The sequence below is a fragment of the Gobio gobio genome (assembly GCF_949357685.1).
Source record: "Gobio gobio genome assembly, chromosome: 8".
NCBI lineage: Eukaryota > Metazoa > Chordata > Actinopteri > Cypriniformes > Gobionidae > Gobio > Gobio gobio.
In genome coordinates, this window is record NC_137114.1 from 47,799,432 (window position 1) to 47,822,406 (window position 22,975).

The window sequence follows — 22,975 nt, forward strand, 5'->3', positions numbered from 1 at the left end:
AAGCATGATGGGAAACGACTTGCTGACGACACAGCTTAATGCTCATTGGTTTAAACAACTGTGATGTATTGTTCTCTTTTAAAATGTTTGATTTTAAAACTCTAATATCATGTTTTATGTGTATATGTTGTTTGTGAATATTCCCAAACTATCTGACAGTGCGATCTCTTTGGGTTATGCAATTTATTTTTTATAAAAAAATAAAATAAATAAAAACACATGTCTGTATTAAAGAAAGAAATATTGATAAACATGTATTTGGAATGGAATTAAATAACAAGTACTTTGGGTGTCTTGTTCATTTTATTTATTTTCATATAAAAGCAACATAACTTCAATTACATCCAGTTTATTAGCAAAACTGTGCACGAGCGTGAATCGCGTGAATCCCGTGATATCCATCTTTGATCTCGCAGGTGTCAGATCCACTGTGAGTAGAGAGAACTGTCCGGCTTGCCTGTGCTTTTTTCACTCCTCCTCTCACTGCAGCCGCCTACTCTAGCATACATTTCAGGCGAGGCAAGGCGCATCTCAAACAAGCCTATTGCCTGTGCGCACAATCCTGATCTAATCGACAACTTTGCAGTTGCACATAGGAAAGCCCGGAAAATCCCACTATAATGTAAGAGAGCATCTTTTTTATGTATTTGGACCTAGGCCTAACAATGTTTTATAGTGCGCTGTCCCCATTGTTTTTTTGTTGTTTTTTTGTTGTGTTTTTGGTGAGCGTAGGCTACTCATGATTTTGTTAATAATCTCATCTCTTATATGCTGTGTATGATCATATCCTGCCCTATTCATGGTAGCCTACTCGCGGACATTGCGTCATCAATTGCGTCATCAAGGGGCCTGCCTTGATAATCCTACTTAAGGGCCCGGTGTTGGCTCGTTCGTTACGCCACTGAATATAATTGTCTAAACTCCTTATTAAAATTACATATTTACAACAAATCTGACACATATATACAGTATGGGCACACTTTGAGTACTACTAATAAAAGTGGTGGAGATCAGGCAAGACTATAAGAAGACTCTAACTATAACTGTAAAAACGCTTTAAAACCATATATTTCCTATGGTAAACTGCCTGTATAGGCTGTAAATTGACTTTTTCATCTATGATGGCAGTTGTTAAATGCTTGCTAAATAAAACTTAATGTCTTTTGATGCTTGTGTGCTTAAAGGCCTTAACTGCTTGAACCCCGCTAAATGCTGCTTGCAGCTTTAATTATTATTATTATTATTCAGACCTAAAACGCATCGTGCAGCCCAAACCGTAAGTGCTAGAGACTTGAAACTTGGCCACAAGGTAGTACAAAAATCGAGGAGAGGTTATCAAAATATGAGCCCGATTGGCCAATAGGTGGCGCTATAGCGCAAAAAACAAAAAAAATTCACTATTTTGCTTAAATCTCAACAACCCTTTGTCCCAGATGCAAGTGTCTTATATCATTGGAATCTTTGGCTCAAGACCAACAAAACGTGCCTCATCGATTTCATTTCCGGTATGCAAATTTTCCCGCCATTTTGGATTTTGTCGAAAACCTACTTTTGCGAACTAGTCCTAGGTTTTTTGGCCGATCGGAACCAAACCAGTGTCAAAATGTTCACTGGAGTCTGATTATCAATAATTATCGAAAAAAAGTAGACATTTGTATTCACGGTCGTTAAGGAGCGTAAAAATATTTGTTCAAGGCGGAGCCTATTTACTAAAAAAGCTATAACTCAAGAACAAAATGAGATATCTTTACCAAACTTGGTACACATGTGTAAAGGCTAAGTTTTTGGTCACGATAAAAAAATCGCGACGATTGAACACTTGGTGGCGCTATAACACGAAAAAAACATGAAAATGGCTATAACCACCCGACCGCTAGTCCGATTGACTTGAAAATTGGTATGCAGTGTCTTGGTCCAAGGTACCATGTATGTCTATGAGGTTATTGGCGTATCTCAAAAAACATGGCCGCCACAGCCAATGAAATTTAAGCACCCATTAGACAAGGTTAACGGAGGCCGATCGGAATGAAACTCAATGGGCATGTTTGAGTCATGGCCCTAGAGGTCTGTAAGAATTTTGAAAGAAATCGGCCACTAGTTGGCGCTAACGAGTTTTATGTCTCTGTAATCACGTGGTGTTGCACACATCCACGAAATATGCATATCATTTGATAGATCTCCTTATACTGAACAACTTTGCCTTTAGAACCCTTGCTGTCAATCAAATCGTTCATTAAATATTCGCAATTATGTTAAAAACCTACTTTTGCGAACTAGTCCCTGGTTTTTTGCCTGATCGGAACCAAACCAGTCTAGGACAATTCTCTGGACACTCTAGATCAATAATCATTGAAAAAAAGTTGAACTTTTGCATTTGGATGGCTATAACAGGGTCATTTAGAAAAGAGGCGGGACAAAATACACTCAAAAGCCTATAAATCCTAAAGGAAAACTCAAAACTTCACAAACATTTTTATGTATATGTGACATAACATGCTGAAGAAGCGTGCAAAGTTTCATGGAGATTGGATCATATGTGGCGCTATAACTGTTAAAAAGCTTTGAAAACCATGTATTCCCTATGGTGAATTGCCTGTATTGGCTGTAAATGGTATTTTCCATCTCTGTAATCAGGTGGGGTTATAAACATCCACATAATATGCATATATTATGATAGATATTCTCATACTGAACAACTTTGCCTCAAGAACCAATACTGTCAATAAAATCTTTATTTAAATATTCACAATTCTGTTAAAAAACTATTTTTGCAAACTAGTCCTAGGTTTTTTGCCCACTTGGAACCAAACCACTGCATTACAATTCTCTGGACTCTTTTGAGCAATAATTATATAAAAAAAGTTAAACTTTTGCATCTGAATGCTTATAACAGGGTAATTTCAAGATGTGGCCTTGACCAAGTGTCCCCGAATGCCTATATCTATTCAATGAATGTTCAGATCTACTTAAAAACAAGTCAGAACATGTATCCTATGAATTTCCAGACAGATCGGACAATATTTGCCTCTATAACAGTTAAAAAGGGGGAAATTACAGAGTTCATTTGATAATAATGGTATATTAAGCCAATAAGTGGTCGTTTGCTGCCCCCCGCTGTTCATTTTATTGTACTACACACTAGTATTGATCTATAAGTCATATTTAGACTTTTAAAAAAAATCACTATTTTAACATTTACAATCACATTTAGTCAAAATTAATCTATTAAGTATTACTATAGAATATTGTCTCACATTGAGAAATATGAATTTTGAAGGAGACTTACAGGAAACATTTTGTTTACTGCAACATCATATAGTTCAAATGTCTGTATCTACAACAAAATGTGTGTGTGTGTGTGTGTGTGTGTGTGTGTGTGTGTGTAGTGCAATGTTTCTGAATACATTTTTAATAATCTGATTAATAGTTACAAAGAGCTATGTCAAATGATTATAGACCATAGCATTAAAAAAGTGTGTGTATGTGTGTGTGTGTGTGTGTGTGTGTGTGTGTGTGTGTGTGTGTGTGTGTGTGTGTGTGTGTGTGTGTGTGTGTGTGTGTGTGTGTGTGTGTGTGTGTGTGTGTGTGTGTGTATAAGCATGCATAATGGAATTAACATGAAAGAACAATTTGATATATAATTGATTTTATTTTGTCTATTGCAAAGCACCTGTGAAAAGACTTTATTAATAAGTAGGATGTCCAGCAGAGGGCAGCAGAAGACCACTTATTGGCTCACTTCCCTTTAAAAGTTAATTATTTTTAAAAGTATTCTGCACTAAAGCAATTACTATTATAACACAATCATATTTTGTCAGAGGTTATCTCTTCATTTGTACTGACACTTCACATAATTACTAGCAATGTGGTAAATCATAGTAAATAATACTAGAACGTGGTGTATTTAAAAAAAATGTAACATGCTCATAGACCATTGAAAGATATTTTCACCATAACATAACTCAAAAACATTGTGTGTGTGTGTGTGTGTGTGTGTGTGTGTGTGTGTGTGTGTGTGTGTGTGTGTGTGTGTGTGTGTGTGTGTGTGTGTGTGTGTGTGTGTGTGTGTGTGTGTGTGTGTGTGTGTGTGTGTGTGTGTGTGTGTGTAACGGAGGTATTTTTCTCTATGGGACTTTTATTTTGACGGGTTTTCTCTGTCTCTGCCGTGTCCGCGGGAGATCCAAGCAGATCGGAGTGAGAGGTGTTGGGAGACAGACACGCCATGATCGCTGTACAGGAAGCCAACATTTTTCTCCTTGGATCTGTAATATAGGACAGTAGTGCACGGGCAGCTTATGTTTTGCGGGTTTAGTGCATTTACATTATCTCGTGAAACATGAGAAGTAGTTAAGGCAGAAGATCGGTCGATTGCGTCATTGGACGGTGAACAGTGTTGGAGAGAGAGAGACAGAGAGACAGAGAGAGAGAGTTGCTGGAGCCGTGAGTTTCATTCATAACACTTGTTTGTGTTGCTATCCTGACAGTACGCTTTTTCTTGAGAGTTCTGCTGCTTTCTGAGTCTTGATAGGTGTCAGGGCGAGAGACATTGATTTTTTTCCTGCAAATCCATTAAGTGCACTTATTAGTGCGCGAGAATGCGTCTGTGAACTGAACGATATTTTTTTGAAGGAGTGATTTATTTCTTTTGGAGTGTTTTTGCATTTTTAAAGAGACGGATTTGTTTTTGAAAGACATTTTTGTGTGATTCAGACATTCAGTCCAGGCCGTGTGCGAGCTGAACCGGGCTGCGCCATTTTGTTCCAGAAAGTTCCTGAGTTTTTCTGGGCCACCTCTCTTGTTTCTGTTGATTACCCTGACATTCTTACATCTCATTGCCCTGTCCCAGCTGTTCATCTTGTCATCGCAAGTCATCACATCAAAGTTGTCGTTGCCACAGACTGGTACAACAGTTCAACACACACACACACACACACACACACACACACACACACACACACACACACACACACACACACACACACACGAACATTTTACTGATACGTAGTGAACAGAACTGAGTGTTTGAGTGAACTTGTGGGTCTCAATTGTCAATTTGAACTTTGTGTGAGAACTGAGTAGGGTTGCCACCCGTCCAGTAAAATACAGAATCGTCCTGTATTTGCAAGCAAAATGGCTCGTCCCCTTGTCAAACCAATACGGGACACGATTTGTTCCGTATTTTACATCTAGGTCCACACATAGTGGAGTGTGGAGAATAGCCTTCTGGTAGCAAATATAAAGAAATCAATTTCACAATAAGTAGCCTAGTACAGGAGCTCATTTGTGCGTGATTGCGTTTTAGCGGCTTTGTTGTCATAGCGGCGGAGTCTCGAGAACATGAGCTGTGCCTCTGAACTTGCGCGGTTTTTTAAAAACATGTCGAGCTCGCGTCGCGTCCACCGTTTGAACGCAAGAGGATCTCCAGATATAGAGCTGAATATCAAAAAGGTATCAATGGGTCTGACCAGTAACTCATGATGAAGTTCAGGCCAACTGCACACTTTATGAGAAGCATTTCAGTGTCTCAGACTGTCTGACTTAAAGCAGTAGCGCTGACAGACCGGTCTATGTGACAGACACATCCGTGCTTCTAAGGTTATAGGCCTATAGTTTTTTTAAATGGATAATATATTAATATAATATTCCATACATTATCAGAGCTTGGGAGACATAATTATTATTTTTTAGACAGGTTAATTAATAGATTATATCCTAATAAATGTTATTATTAATTTATAATTTAGCTAGGCTATGTTAATCATACATAAATAATCCTGTCATATAAATTGTATGACATTTAAAAAAAATTTAGATAAAAATGGGACAAATAATTGCATGTAAATATAGTCATAATTTAAGAAAATTTATTGAAAAAAATGTACATTTTTGAAATTCAAAAAAAGTGATTACTGGTTCAGAGTGACTGCTTAAAGCAGGGGTGTCAAACTCATTTTGGTCTGGGGGCCGCATACAGCTAAATCTGATTTTAAGAGGGCCAGACCAGTAAACTCGTAACTAACAAAAGTCCACTTTTTTCTTTGTATTAGTGCAAAGAAGAAGTAAATTATAAAAATCTTTATATTAAATTAATTGTCCTTTTACAAAATATATTATGAACAGTATGTGCAATTTCAAAAACACTTTCACTCAGTTTAACATTTATTTTTAAAACATTTAGTCACAGTTTTGTGTAACTTAAAAACACTGTCCTGCATGTTAATATATATCAAATATCAAAATATAGAAATTATTTAATTCCATTTTCCTTTTTTTTTTTTATATATCCATTTTCGATTTCTGGGAAGCAATTCTGAACACATGGATTGACTTCACACACTTAAAATGTTAAGTGGCAGCAGTTTCAAAAAGAAAATCTTTGTAAAATTAGCAAATTTATACAGGTATGTAGCCTATGGTTTTTTTTTTTAAATGTAAACTAATTTACTTTATAAATTTGCCCCTGAAACTTGGCATCTTTTAGCCCGCACAAGTGCATCAATATCAGGCATCATGTCCTGAGTAGCAGCCAATTTTAGAATCTCATTTAAGTGCTTATGTGTGAGCTTTGAGCGCAGCTTCGTTTTATTAATGTTCATTACTGAGAAAACTTGCTCACAAAGGTAAGTAGTCCCAAACATGCACAACATTTTTGCAGCCAGTGCTGTTAATTTAGGATAGCCTGGCAGGAGATACTGATAAAATGTGTCCAAGCCAGCAGAGGCAAATTTGTCCTTCAATTCTACATTACACTGCAATTCAATTATTTCCAGTTGCATGTCAACGGGCACATCAGAAGCTCTGACAGTAAATGGTGAGCGAAAAACTGCGAATTCTGTCTCAAGTTCGCTAAAGACCTGAAATCGTTTCTCAAACTCCTTCAGCAACACTGAAATCTTGTCTTTGTACTTTCTCACGTCAGGATTAACGCTTGCTGCGCACACATCTCTTAGACAGGGAAAATGAGCAGGGTCACCGCTTGCCATCTGCGTCTCCCATAACGTGAGCTTTAACTTGAATGCACGTATGCTGTCATAATACTGTGTTACAATTTTTTTGCGTCCTTGCAACATTTTGTTCAGATTATTCAAGTGCTCTGTAATATCAACCATAAATGCAAGGTCCTGCAGCCATAGTGGGCACTGTAATTCCTTAACAGGTTTACCCTTTCTCTCCATGAAATGTCCGATTTCCTCACGTAAATCAAAGAAGCGCTTCAGCACAGCACCTCTGCTTAACCACCTTACTTCAGTGTGGTATGGCAGACCATGGGTAATGTTACATTCACTGAGAAGGCTGTCAAACTGACGATGATTGAGACCTCTGGCTCGGATGAAATTAACAGTTCGGACAACCACCTCCATGATGTGGTCCATTTTTAACGACTTGCAGCATAATGCCTCCTGATGCAAAATACAATGAAATGTCCAAAAATCACCCCCTCCATTCGCGGCTTGTACTTTCTCTCTGAACTTTGTAACAACACCTGCCTTTTTCCCGATCATTGACGGCGCACCATCTGTAGCCAGGCTTACGGCGCGAGACCAGTCCACCCCGACTCTGTCCAGCGCTCCAACGACGGAGCGGAAAATGTCCTCAGCTGTTGTGGTGTCGGTCATAGGCACCAACTCAAGAAACTCCTCTGTGACAGTCAAAGTATCGTCAACTCCACGAATGAATATGGCCAGTTGCGCGACATCCGTAATATCCGTACTCTCATCAATTGCAACAGAAAAGGCCAGAAATGACTCAATTTTGCGTTTCAGTTGGCTGTCCAAATCTGCCGATATTTCCGAAACCCTGTCTGCCACGGTATTTCTCGTCAAACTAATATTGGCAAAAGCTTGTCGCTTCTCAGGACACACAATTTCAGCAGCCTTTAGCATACAATTTTTAACGAACTCCCCCTCACAGTACGGCTTTGATGCAAGTGCTATTTCGCTCGCAATTAGGTAGCTGGCTTTCACTGCAGCATCACTGGCCTCTCGGCTCCGGGTGAAAACAGATTGCTGTTTCCTCAGACCCACCAACATTTCATTTACCTTCTGTTTTCTCAATTCTCCGTGCAAGCTGTTGTATTTTTCGCCATGCTGAGTTTCATAGTGTCGTCGAATATTATATTCCTTAAGCACCGAAACTTGCTGCATGCACACCAAGCACACGGGTTTCCCATTAACCTCCGTGAACATATAGGAAGAGGTCCATTTTTCTTGAAAAATTCGACACTCTGTGTCCACTTTTCTCTTTTTTGACAAAGACATTTCGAGGACGATGGTGCCAGGGCCAACAGAAAACGCGGGTAAACTGATAGAACCAAATGCCGCTCAGACCCTGAAGCTCGGTGCTGCCATCTGCTGTTAGTTCCGCCGAAAATAAAAAATATTTTTTTCATATTGCAGATTTATCCCCCGGGCCAGACTGAACCCCCTAGCGGGCCGGTTCCGGCCCGCGGGCCGTACGTTTGACACCCCTGGCTTAAAGGGACAGTTCACCAAAAATGAAAATTCTGTCATCATTTACTCACCCTCAAGTTGTTCCAAACATGTATAAATTTCTTTATGTTGAACACATAGGAAGATTGCTATGGAAGTCAATGGTGCCCCCAAAGCAGCCTGGTTACAAACTTTCTTCAAAATATCTTCTTTTGTGTTCAGCAGAACAAAGAAAATGACATAATTTTCATTTTGGGTGAACTATCCCTTTAAAGTGCACTAAATAGTCAAGTGTCTAAACACTCAAGTGTCTTATATCATTGGAAAGGTGAGTCCATGAGGAACAAAATGTTTATCTCCGATTTCATTTGCGCCATGACAAATTTTCCGCCATTTTGAATTTTGTTAAAAAACTACTTTTGCAAACTAGTCCTAGGTTTCTTGCTTGATCGGAACCAAACCAGTGCAGAAATGTTCTCTGGAGTCTGAATATCAATAATAATCGAAAAAAAGTTTAAATTTCTATTCACGGTCGCTAAGGGGCGGAAAACGACTGTTGTGGGAGGAGCCTATTTTACTAAAATGGCTATAACTCAAGTAAGAAATGAGATCTCTACACCAAACTTGGTACACATGTGTATTGTCTGAGTCTTTGGTTACGATAAAAAAATGGCGACGATTGAACACTTGGTGGCGCTATAACACAAAAAAAACATGAAAATGGCTAAAACTACCCGACCTCTAGTCCGATTGACTTGAAAATTGGTATGCAGTGTCTTGGTCCAAGGTCCCATGTATGTCTATGAGGACATTTGCCTATCTCAAAAAACATTGCCGCCACAGCCAATTAAATTATTTCAGTGTTTAAAATCTTGCTAAATAAAACTTAATGTATTTTGATGCTTGTGTGCTTAAAGGCCTTAAAGGCTTGAACCCCGCTAAATGCTGCTTGCAGCTTTAATTATTTAGTGTTTTCACTACAAATAATAAACAATTGCTTGCCCAGCTTGAACAATGCCCAGTGTGCAATTTCTATCATTGGCAATTTAAGTTTACAATTAAAAACAACAAAACTACTCAAAACCATTATGGATTACACATCAGTTTTTAAATATATACACATTTTGTCAGCTTTATACCTCTGGCATGTGTGTGTTTCGGCAGGAGACACGGGACGAGGGCTAACGTGTACTGGTGACCGCGGGGGAAAATACGCTGGTCTCCGTTGCCTGCAATTCATCAGGGCCACCCGTTACGTCTGGAAAAGCACGTTGAAAAAAGTTACTGCAACATTACACTGCAACGAGTTTAATAGATGATACCAAGATGAGATATTTACCTTCAACCCACTCGGATTCCGGGATGGTTTCCAACAACGCATTAGCCGAGTCTTTCGTTACCGCTGCGCCAGAAAAAGACGGTCTGTCCCAACAACGCGTCCAGGCGGTCATGCCACTTGATACGCCGGTCGGAACCGCTCCGGTTGTTATGATCCTTTAATTTCTTGTAATCTTGTCTTAATTTCTTTAACTTCTCTCTGCACTGTTTTTCAGTGTGACTGGAACCGAGTCGATATCTTCAGGTAACGTTATACCTTTTCATTGCGGGTCGCCGTTTCCAGTTCCCGCTGGATGTCCTCCTCCGCATAAATGCTCAAAGCCTGAACCTAGTCGTCGGTCGAATTTTTTTGTTGAACTCCATTGTTGCAAAGAAAATATTTACTGAACGCAGAACCCACCTCGCAAAAAAACTTGTAAAAATGGCGGTGGGGGAAAAAATGCTGCAAGAGCTCAACCAATCAGCATGTTCAGCGCATAAGTCCCACCCCCGAAAGTTCCCGACCTTTTCAAAAGTACCACCTCGCAAGCAGGGCCGTTTGGAGGGGGAAATATTTACCCGGAACTTCATTTAGACCCTAGTTCCTGCGGTCGAAACACACCGAGTTCCCCCCCAAAGTTCCTGGTTCCGGGGGAAAGTTCCTGCGGTGGAAACACGGCTTTAAGGCCTGTTCACACCGGGATGATTTTCGCTTGTGTTTAACGCCTCGTGACTAAACAAAGTGCGCCAATGTGAAGGGCGCAAAACGTCAGGCGTAAAAGCGTAATTGAAAAAAAACGCATTGGTTTCGTGTTAACTACCAATGAGATTGGGGCTTTTGTTCATGTGCCTGGAGCTGCTGAAGTTACAGTAAAACACGACTTGCTGCAAATGCTGCTTGCCAGTTAGCAAAAGTGTGAATGGTTTTTGGAAACACAAAAATACTGCCTGAATCCGAAATCGCCCCCTATACAACATGACATCATGACTTTGCGTAAACATTAGGGCTGCAACTAACGATTATTTTAATAATCTATTAATCTGTTGATTATTTCCTCGATTAATCGATGAATCGAATATATATAAAAAAAACATTAATTTCCAATCCTTTATTCAAGAAAAGAACTGACAGTGCAAATTCACAGTGCAAAAAATCTTCAGAAAGTGCACAGGTTGCTACAATAAATGTATACATCTTTTTTTTTTTATGAAGAAAAATACTAATCAGAAAACTTAACAGGATGTTAGAACTTGTTCTCTACCCTACACTCAGACGCACACACTCAAAATTAATGGGTTTAGTTAAATTGTAATGCATTAAGAATTTCTCTAAAATGTCCAAACCCATTATATACTCCTGGAGAATACATCTACTGTATTAACCTATTAATATGAATGATATTAAATCCAGACACAGATTTAACTGCTGTGACATATTAAAAAAATATTATGTAACAATTAAATAAAACTACTCCTAAAAGAAGAACACGGTCTTATTTTCAATTAAGGATATGCATTCTTTATAACAACTTGCATACAACATTCCTCATAGATTAAATATGGATTAAATAATTAAAGGTCCTGTTCTTCGTGATCCCATTTTTCAAACTTTAGTTAGTGTGTAATGTTGCTGTTAGAGCATAAATAATACCTGTAAAATTATAAAGCTCAAAGTTCAATGCCAAGCGAGATATTTTATTTAACAGAAGTTCCCTTTCAAAGCCTACAGCGAACGGCCGGTTTGGACTCCATCCTGGTATATCCTGCTTTAATTACGTCAGTAGAACGGTTTGTTGACTAACCTCCGCCCACAAGAATACGCGAAAAAGGGGGCGTGGTCTTGTTGCTCCCTCGTGGAGAAGAGGAAGTGTTGCGTTCGGTTCGGTTCGGTTGCGTTTGTCGCCATCAGACGCTGTTATTTTCATCCCGGAGTCAAATCACCTTTGTTTGGCCTTCAGGGGCTGTAGTTTGAGCGCGTTCATCTCCCCGTTATGGTAAGAGGCGTGACCTTCCCGGGCAACGTGAGCTAAGCTGCTGTCGAATCACAACACGGGAACCACTGGCACAATCAGAACTCGATACGTATTTCTGAAGGAGGGACTTCATAGAACGAGGAAATTCTCAGGCCGTTTTGAGGACAGTGAAAACAGCAGTATACAGATAAGTAAATTGTGTGAAAAATACATTTTTTTTACACATGAAACATGAACACGTTATATTGCACACTGTAAACACAATCAAAGCTTCAAAAAAACACGAAAAACGGGACCTTTAATGTATAATAAATATAATGAATCCTTATTAAAACTAAAGAGGTGATTTTCTCTGTCTTTTGTTGTTTGATTAATATTATGAGCACAAATGGAAGCAGGTTAATGGACTGCTGTCACTTTAAGACCGAATGCTGACCGAAAATGACAATAGATGTTAGGCCCTGTCCACACGAACACGGGTATTTTCAAAACCGCAGCTTTTTCTACACGGTTTGGCTGTTCGTCCACACGCAAACGCAGTATCCGGTTACTGAAACCAGACTTTTTTGAAAACTCCGGCCAGGGTGAAGTTTTTTAGAAACTCCGGTTACAGTGTTGTCGTGTAGACGGTGAAACCGGAGATTTCGGCTTGTTAAGTCGAAATGTGCGCCGTTATCGCTTTTGTTTATACATGAGTGGAGTCTATGCAATGGCGGACGTAACTTTTAATAACTCTGCTAACAGCGCTTATTACATATATACAGATCAGGGATGGAAATTAACTTTTTTGTCCACTGGCCACTGTGGCTGGTGGATTTCAAAATCTACCAGCCACTCAATGTTTTTACCAGCCACTTTCTTGTTTTTAACCGATTAGTAATTAATACTACAAGCTCTACAATACTTAAGCAGTTTATTTAATCTCAAGTCTCAATGAAATACTGACATTATCTCTTTTATACACACACAAACCATGAACTGATATACATTTCATTAAATGAGTAGGGCAGATTAATGGATGTGGCATTTGGATGATTCATGGTCTTTTATGGCTTCCAGTTTTAGGTTTTTAGTCCCAACAATGAAACTATTAGTTTTGGCATCTTCTGAAGCGTGTTGACGACATACTAGGGTTGCCACCTTCAGTGTGGCAAAATAAGGGACACCCATTCACGACAATATAAAATTTTATATTATTTTACATTTGATTATTTAATTTATTTCTAAAAAACTCTTTAGTAGCCTATTTGGTGCACTTTAAAGGGATAGTTCACCCAAAACTAAAACATTCGGTCATAATTTACTCTCCCTCATGATGTTTTAAACCTGTATGAGTTTCTATGTTCTGCTGAACACAAAAGAAGATATTTTGCAGAAAGTTTGTACCCAGGCTGCTTTGGGGGCACCATTGACTTCCACAGTAATCTTCCTGTGTGTTCAACTTAACAAAGAAATGTATACATGTTTGGAACAACTTGAGGGTGAGTAAATAATGACAGAATTTTCATTTTTGGGTGAACTGTCCCTTTAAGCAGTCATTCTGAACCAGTAATCACTTTTTTGACAATTCTGAAATTCAAAAATGTTTATTTTTTTATTAATTTACTTAAATTATGACTATGTTATTATGTAATTATTTGTCCCATTTTTATCTAAATATTCTTTTACTAAATGTCAAACTTTATATGGCAGGATTATTTATTATGTATGATTAATTATACATTAATAATAACATTATAATCTATATTCTAGTAATTAACCTGTCTAACATATATATAATAATTCTGTCTGCCAAGCTCTGATAATGTATGGAATATTATATAAATATATTATCCATTTAAAAAAACAATAGGCCTATACCTTTAGAAGTAGGGATATGTGTGTCAGCGCTGCTGCTTTAAATCAGTCAATCTGAGCAACTGAAATGCTTCTCTGCAAAGTGTGCAGTTCGCCTGAGGTTCATCACGAGTTACTGGACAGACCCGTTGATATCTTTTTTTCTATTCAGCCCTGTATCTGGAGATCCTCTTGCGTTCAAACGGTGGCAAGTTTACAGCTCATGTTCTCGTGACTCCGCCGCTATGGCAACAAAGCCGCTAAAACGCAACCACGCGGAAATTAACTTCTCTACTACTTATTGGGAATTTGATTTGTAACGCCACAAATCAAAGGTTTTGAAGGTGTGCCTCCTCTCAAAGTGTCCGCCGTCCAGGTGAAACAGTAGGCTATGCTATTTGTATGTACCCGCCACGGTGGCCGGTAGGTGAAGCGAGTTTACCCGCAACAACACCAAATCACCCGCATTTGGCTGGTGGCGGGTGCTAATTTCCATCCCTGATACAGATACATGCGCAGTTATCTCATTGTATTGCAGAACAGAGGCGCCAGAATACAATAATACAACATAGTAAGGCAAGTGTGTGAAGCTTCAGTCCACTGGGGCCCTGCCCCTGTGTATATACAGTTACCTGTCACTGATTCCAAAGTAAACTTGTAGAAGGGTTTCACTGAGCCCATGGCATCCCTCAGTGCATCGGTGCCGTGGACAGGGGCAGGGCCCCAGTGGACTGAAGCTTCACACACTTGCCTTACCTAACCCCATGTGGAAATCAAGCAGCCAATCATAGCGCGGTTTTGCGTTTTCATGTGGACGGAGATTTTTTTAAAAACCGTGCTTGTGTGGACGCGATTGTTTTTTAAAACGGAGGAGGAAAAACTCCGGTTATAAAAATACCGTGTACGTGTGGACTAGGCCTTAGTCATAGTTTTTGTCATTCAAAGCTGGTTTTGATTTTTGTCTCGTTTTTGTCTGTGAAAAATGTTGTTGATTAAAATACTGACAAATTATTTGTCAACGAAATTAAGATAGCAACACATTGAAAAATGAATGGGCCTAAAAAGGCAAGTGAATAAAAACGTGTCTTTAGTCTTGCAAACTATACCACCCCTGCTTTACAACTGTTATTAACAAGCTAACGTTAACTTGTCATGCTTGTCAAGCTGGATAACGAGTAAACAAGCACCAGAAGAGCTACTGGAGGGACGGCACGCTCCTCACTTCCAAACGGAACAAAAGTGGGATTTTGTAGTAACTAATGATGCCTTCACGTGCTATCGGAAATTTGATGATTCCGACTTCTGAAGTCGTGATTACGAGCGCATTGCATTCAAGTTTCAAAATGTGAGGCCGTTCATGTGCAATGTTTACCTAGGACACTCGTATTTACGATAATTCAGAGACCACGTGAAGGCAGCATTAACGTTACCCTGCTGTTGAACTCCCTTCCTCCTCATCAAGGACTCCAAGATGTTTTGGTTTTAGGTGCTGAATCACCACCGTGGTGCTCCCGTGCCATGTCGCGTCGCTTTCGCTGCAATTAACACACTTTTTTGATTTATTAATGGCGCTTTTCGACTGGTACGCTCGGCTCGGTTTGCTTTTCCGCTGCGTGGTACGACGGGTACAGCACAGCTCGCCCGCTTCCACTCTGCTTTGCGCTCAACCGTGCTTTCTTTATACTCAAACATCTCGGCATCTTATTGACGGGCATAATAGTTGCGCGACACAACAAATCGATAATGAAATTTGTTGCCAACTCTTTTAATAATCGATTTTATCGATTCGTTGTTGCAGCCCTAGTAAACATACACGGGACTTTCTAAAGCCAAATGGCGTGTTATCTGTACGCATTTTGATCTATCCGCGTGTATGTGTACGCTGTGTGATTCCGCGTGAATGTAAATGGATTTATAAACATACTAAATTATGGTTTTTTTTTTTTTAAGGGGTGGTAAAACACATTCTTTTGAAGGCTTGACTGTGTTTGTGGGGTGCACTGTAACATGTGTTCATGCTTCGTTTAAAAAAAAATTGCCTTATTTTTCATATATTTGACCTTTATTCTACACTGCTCTGTCCCTCCTTGTAAAACGGTCTGATGCTTTCCGGGTTGTATAAAGCCAGTCCCTCAAAAATACGCAGTGGGCTCTGATTGGTTAGCTGGCCTAGTGTGTTCTGATTTGCTAACCGCAGTGCACGGTTGTCGGAAACGTCACGCCCCTTACCTTCACCGGAGGCTGTGCTTTGGTCGGCGTCAATAAAACCATATGAGAACATTTGAGTGAAGATGATCGAGCAGAAACTGTTGAGTCCTCAAGAGTAAAGACTGCGGGTCTATAGTGATGGCTACTGAATGGCACTTTAACTTTTGTATTTTTAGAACGATTATAGCCAAATATCTGTCGCAAGAACTAACCCAAAACGAACACTAAGCACTGGCTTTAACTAGGAAGTTAGCCAAATCACACACAGAACCATGTTTAGCATGCCTGAAGATAAACAATACATAAAAGCTCTAATCAAAGAATCATTTACACTAATGCCAGGTTCGCTGTTGAGATTTTAACGTTAGTGTTTGTAATGTTAGGTGTTCGTCGGATAACGTTAAGTATGAATGAGCATTTAACAGACTGGTTTGCAGAACAGCGTTGTCATCTGTTTACTTCCTTGCTACAACATATTACAGGAAAACACATCGATGAAATATAAATCAGACTTACAGGTTGTGGCCCGTAAACAGCTTCTGTTTGTAAATCCAGCTTTCAGGACAAGCCGTTGTGCATATCCTGAATTGAACTCGCGAAGTTTGTGTTGTCCTCCGTGAAATGTGCAGCGCGCGCGTCGTGCATCCACACACCGGCAGTGTTTTTTTCACGCAGCTGACGTTGTGCAAATCTGGCATTGAAATCGCGAAGACGGTGGATGTTTTCCTCTGTTAGATGTGCTGCAGGGAGCCCTGCGCGCGCCTGTTCCCCTCTGTCTCAAACACACGTGCAACATGCTGTATGTTAAACGCTCTGCAACGCACCCCCGTCCCAAGGAAGGCTGAACAGAGCAAGTACCCCAGACCTGCAATCCGGATGGAAATAACAGCGTTTCCTCGGCATCACGGCAACAACACTCCAGCCTAACTAACTTATACCACAACAGCGCCGCGATACAAAATGGCCTCACCCCCCCTTATTTAATATTCTCGGAGGAGGGGTTTATGTAAATATTGAGCCTGTTGATGTCACCAACCCTGGAGGAATGTGTGTAGTCGCCTACTGGCCGTTTGCTGTAGTTCTTAGAAACTGATTTCTTTAAAAGCAAATATCTCCCTTTGCTTTAAACTTTGAACGTTGTAACTTTGCAGATGTTGTTTATGCTCAAGCAGCAACATTACACGCTAGCTAAAGTTAGAATAGTGAAATCGTGGTTTACCACCCCTTTAAATGTAAAAATGCAGAATGTTTCTTGTGACGGGTAGGTTTAGGGGCAGGGGCAGTGTGTGTGTGTGTGTGTGTGTGTGTGTGTGTGTGTGTGTGTGTGTGTGTGTGTGTGTGATGGGTAGGTTTAGGGGTAGGAGCAGTGTAGAGGGATAGAATGAAAAGGCGTTGATAAATTAGGCGAAGGAAAATTATATGAATATGAAAATTAAAAAAATCAATCGAAAATGATTCCACTGCATCAATACTAATTTGTGATAAATTTAAATATTAAAGTTTCAATCTTAAATAAATTCTTTTACTATAATTGCATTAAACGATTGGTGTCCTGCTGCTGTGACTTCACCGTTGCAGGCTCACTTTTGGCTGATTCAGTGGTTAAGGGCGGCCATTTTGTGTTGACATCATTGTAGTCCTGAGTTTGTAACACTTGCAACTCTTGGTCTTCATTTTTCACTACTGGTCCTGGGTCCTAAGCTGTTACCCCAACAAAGATAAAAGCAAGTCTAAGACTGATTCTTAAATGCTGACTAAAGTGGCACTTAAGGCCAATTTATACTTCTGCGTCGGACCTACGCCGTACCCTGACGTGCACCTCTCCAAAAATGTAACAACGCGTCAATTCTACGCGGACCGCAAGCGCTGTGATTGGTCTGCCAGAAACCCTCCCTCAGGTCAATAAATAATTAAAAAATCTGCGATGTGTGTGTGTGTCCAGAAATGGGATGATAGTTCCTTACGTCTGCTATAACACAATATTTTGTAGTCCAGCGATTCTTTATGCTAGTAAATAAATACATAGATCCGCTGAGTATAGTTTATTTTATTTTCTCATTAAAACCAAAGATGTTAATCAGTAATTGTATATCAAGAACAGGGACACATTAGGGTACATTTCGTGAATGAAGTCTCCACAACAGCAATCGATTGCTCGAGCCACCGCTAGTGAAAACAGCGACCACGAGCTCTGCATGATTTCACAAACGCATTCCAGCGCCAGATCACCTTATTTAACTTTACTAATCAACTAGAGATGCTTCATTTGTATTAGATACAACTCAAGCTGCAAGAAAAGCTGCTCTCTCACTGTTGCTGATATTCCAACATTAATGTACACATTCTACACAACAAGCTGCTTCTTCTTCGGCTGTTGTCTTGCTTACACCAACATGCCCGAGGACACTGCCTACTAGCGTCTGCATGTGTAAATTGCACATTGACGCGGACAACAGCGCAGAAGTATAAATGCTCATGACGGCGTCGGCTACGTGCATAGCCTACGGCGTACACTGCGGCGTACACTCGATGCAGAAGTATAAATTGGCCTTAAGTGCCACTTTAGTCAGCATTTAAGAATCAGTCTTAGACTTGCTTTTATCTTTGTTGGGGTAACAGCTTAGGACCCAGGACCAGTAGTGAAAAATGAAGACCAAGAGCCAGCTTCAAGTCTCACAAGGAGTTCGTAGGCCGCGCTCCTTCTAACAGTCTCCCCGCCTCCACCTATCATACATACAATTTCTGAACAGTTATACTGTTTTCACGTCATTATTGTCATGTGGAATGACTCTGATTGACTGATTGAGAAAATGGACGGTCTTGGTAAATTTCCACACATTGTCAGTTAATCAGATTCACGTGTACAGATATCACTTGTTGACGCTTTCACCCCAGAATTAGGCATGTAATGACCTTCCGGATTCTCGAGCAGGCACCAGCTTGTCCAGAACAACAAGCCCCTCATTTTTTAGCATGCCCGCAATCCACCTCCGATACTGATCTGTAACACCGAATACTGCGCACATACACAGATACACAGTCTTTCCAAGGTTGGAGTTGGTGAGATCTGGTCCCAACCAGAGAAAGTTTTCCAAAACATATTGATAACGTGCTTTTCTCTCAGTGAGAGATACAGACAATAGTACAGACCATATTCATCTTGATTCTTTAGGGTCTCAGTCACCACTCAGAGACCAAATACAAACTTTAGAAATTATAAAGGAAGAAACAATCATGGGTCCTATTGATATAAGCAAACTCATAACTGGAAAGAATCATTGAAATCATAATTATATAGGAGGATGAATATTGATTGAGGCTTTGATTATACATTTTATTAGGATATATACAATTCTATTGAAGCGGTAGTGGATTTCAGAATCCACCTTTCAGCTTCTTTATAAAAGTCTCTTAGTTCTATAAAAGTTCACACTTGTAGTTCGGTTCGTTTGGTCTGGACCAAAAAACAAGAAAAAAACATATATAGTCCTGGTCCGCTTAGCGTTCACACTGGCATTTTTAACAGCGAACCTAAAGTTACTGAACCAAAGGCATAGGGATACGGTAACAACCTGATTGGTCGGCTTTTATGACGTATATTTCGTGACGGAGCTTGCTTAACGAACATTCAAAACAATGGTGTGTGCTGGATTAAACGCCATCATTTTATGCGTGTACATATGGTTTTATTTTTACCAGCTGAGAACTCACGAAGAGCTCATAAAATGTTCAAAACAGCACCAGGATTTGCTCTGTTGTATGCAGAATTGAAGATCTGCATATATCGATGAGGCACTTTACCTCCTCGTTGCTCCACGTTTGCCCTCTACTCATTTTGGATACACCTTTTCGTGTCGTCAAATCAGCTGACTTGTAGCGTCGCATCTGGTGACATTACGTCCTGTTTTTGGTTCGTTTACATGTCTTTGGTCCGTTTTGCATTCATATATCAATCGAACCGCACCAGAGTTCGTTTGGAAGTGGACTGAGACCCATCTTTTTAGCGTTCTCGGTCCGCTTGTTTGGTGCTCACCAGGGTTCGGATGGCAGCGTTCACATGTGTTCAAATGAACCGCACTAACCGAGCAATCGCACCAGGGTCCGTTTTAATCGAACCAAACATGACAAGTGTGAACAGACCCTTAAACAACTTTTACTGAGAATCTTTTGACACTTAAGTTAAAGCTTAAGACTATTCTTAAGAGCATTTCTTAAAGGTTTTATAAATACCGGCCCAGATTTCTTGTTTTCTGCTGAGTGTTTTTAATTTTCACATTTAACCTCATTGAACTGATTCTGACTACTTTATATGTTTATTTTAGACCAGATGGAAGTGACGGAGCAACAACACAAACTAAATGACATAAAGAAACTCTGTGACTTCAAAACTCAAGAAACAGAAGCCAAAAAGCTGCACACCTGCTCTCAGTGTGGAAAGAGTTTCACACAAAAAGGAAAACTGAACAGACACATGAGAATTCACACTGGAGAGAAACCGTACACATGCACTCAGTGTGGAAAGAGTTTTACTGAATCATCAACTCTCAGGTATCATCTGCGCATTCACTCTGGAGAAAAACCATTCAAGTGTGATCAGTGTGGGAAAGATTTTATTTCATCCTCAAATCTTAAAAATCACCTGATGGTTCATTCAGAAGAGAGACCTCATGTGTGTTCTCTCTGTGGAAAGAGTTTTTCACGACTTGACTGTTTTAAACTGCACCAGAAAAGGCATGATGAAGTGAGAGATCATATGTGCTTTGACTGTGGGAAGAGCTTTACTAAATCTAGTCATCTGAAACAGCACCAAATAACTCATACTGGAGAAAAACCTCACAAGTGCTCATATTGTGACAAGAGATTCACTCAGTCTGGACGCCTGAAATCACACGAGCGAGTTCATACTGGAGAGAAGCCGTACTACTGTACTCAGTGTGAGAAGAGTTTCAGAGATGCATCAGATCTCAGTATTCATCTGCACATTCACTCTGGAGAAAAGCCATTTAACTGTGATCAGTGTGGTAAAGATTTTATTTCATCATCAAATCTAAAAAAACACCTGATAGTTCATTCAGATGAGAGACCTCATGTGTGTTCTCTCTGTGGAAAGAGTTTTTCATGGCTGAGCAGTTTTAAACAGCACCAGAAAACACACACAGGTGTGAGAGATCATGTGTGTTGTGACTGTGGGAAGAGCTTTACTACATCTAGTCATCTGAAAGTGCACCAAAGAACTCACACTGGAGAAAAACCTTACAAGTGCTCATATTGTGACAAGAGTTTCTATCGGTCTGGAAACCTGAAAAAACATGAGCGAGTTCATACTGGAGAGAAGTACTACTGTACTCATTGTGACAAGAGTTTCTATTGGTCTCATCACCTGAAAAAACATGAGCGAGTTCATACTGGAGAAAAACCTTACAAGTGCTCATATTGTGACAAGAGTTTCACTCAGTCTGGAAACCTGAAATCACATGAGCGAGTTCATACTGGAGAGAAGCCGTACCACTGCACTCAGTGTGAGAAGAGTTTCAAAGATGCAGCAGGTTTAAAAAATCATCTGCTTATTCACTCTGAAGAAATAATCCTTCAAATTCATAATGAAATGCACCAATCAGGCATAACATTATGAATATTGTGTTGGCCCCCCTTTTGCAGCTCTGACCCGTAGAGGCATGGACTCCACTAGACCCCTGAAGGTGTGCTGTGGTATCTGGCACCAAGATGTTAGCAGCAGATCAAGTCCTGTTAATTGCGAGGTGGGGCTTCCATGGATCAGACTTGTTTGCCACTACGGAATACCATTTCCATGAAAGGGTGTACATGGTCTGCAACAATGCTTAGGAAGGTGGTACGTGTCAAAGTGACCCAAGGTTTCCCAGCAGAACATTGCCCAAAGCATCACACTGCCTCCACCAGAAAAAAAAAGAAAACGTGATTCATCAGACCAGGCCACCTTCTTCCATTGCTCTGTGGTCCAGTTCTGATGTTCAAGTGCTACTGTTGGCACTTTCGGCGGTGGACAGGGGTCAGCAAGGGCACCCTGAGTGGTCTGTGGTTATGCAGCCCCATACGCAACAAACTGAGATGCACTGTGTATTCTGACACCTTTCTATCAGAACCAGCATTAACTTCTTGAGCAATTTGAGCTACAGTAGCTCGTCTGTTTGATCGGACCACACGGTCAAACGCGCTCAAATCCTTACGCTTGCCCATTTTTCCTGCTTCTAGCACATCAAATTTGAGGACAAAATGTTCACTTGCTGCCTAATATATCCCACCCACTAACAGGTGATGAAGATAATCAGTGTTATTCACTTTACCTCTCAGTGGTCATAATATTATGCCTGATCTGTGTATGTAGCTAGTGTGAATAACAAAATGCTTTCTCTGTGTCCAGATTTGACTGTAATGCAAAATTGATGCTTCAAATCAAAATAAAAACTCAACTTTGACTAAAAGTATTCTTTAATATTGTGTAAATATATATACATATTCAAATCAAATGCAAAGTTACTAATTATGTCCGAATCAAAACACCATGTTATTTTATATATATACACATATATACAGCCATCTAGAGGTTACACAATGGCATTATATTTGACAAATTGTGCATAATTTAGAGAAGCCTTTAAAATACATGTTAAAGGGGGGAAACCATTATTATAACTAATTTTAGTAAAATAATAAATCTAATAATTCAGGAATTACGCCTGATCAGGTGAAATTAGGCATGCATAGAGCACATACAAGGCCTACTCTCAGCAGAATCAAGATTACAAACTAATATAATGGCCTGCTGAGGAGGATAATGTTGAGCAGGATACATGCACTGAATACACAGACATTTTCTTTCTTAACACACCAGCTCGAAATTCAGTATGAACACATATAGTCAGACTAATAGTGCACAGCGTATTAAGCAGCCATGCTTTATTTATTTATTAACATGTATGTGTGCATCAAAAACGAGAACGATGCTGAGCCAAATTAAGATAAAGATGTTAGTGATGTTAACAGTAGCCGTGTTTCCATAACCCTTCAAATTGCGAATTGAAAATACGCCCAATGGAAACGCGTCAATTTCGCAAAAACTCCCACATATCGCAAAAAAGTTTTTACGCTCGCTTGAGGTGGTTTTTCAGGCAATTCGAAAAAGTAAATTTTCGCAAAACTGCAATGGAAACTGAAAATGTTTTTTTGCATTTA

At 39.8% G+C, this 22,975-nt stretch overlaps 1 protein-coding gene across 2 annotated transcripts in view; it reads left to right on the forward strand.

Annotated features, from left to right (window-relative positions):
* Nucleotides 1–22,220, forward strand: part of LOC307129927 (uncharacterized protein) — a 35,931-nt gene extending 13,711 nt beyond the window's left edge. For both annotated transcript variants that reach the window (XM_079822726.1, XM_079822725.1), the window contains exon 3: nucleotides 20,086–22,220. In XM_079822726.1, the coding sequence (XP_079678852.1) occupies nucleotides 20,086–21,395 (1,310 nt within the window). In that variant the 3' untranslated portion in view covers nucleotides 21,396–22,220. The remainder of the gene's footprint in view (nucleotides 1–20,085) is intronic.
* Nucleotides 22,221–22,975: the final 755 nt, after the last annotated feature.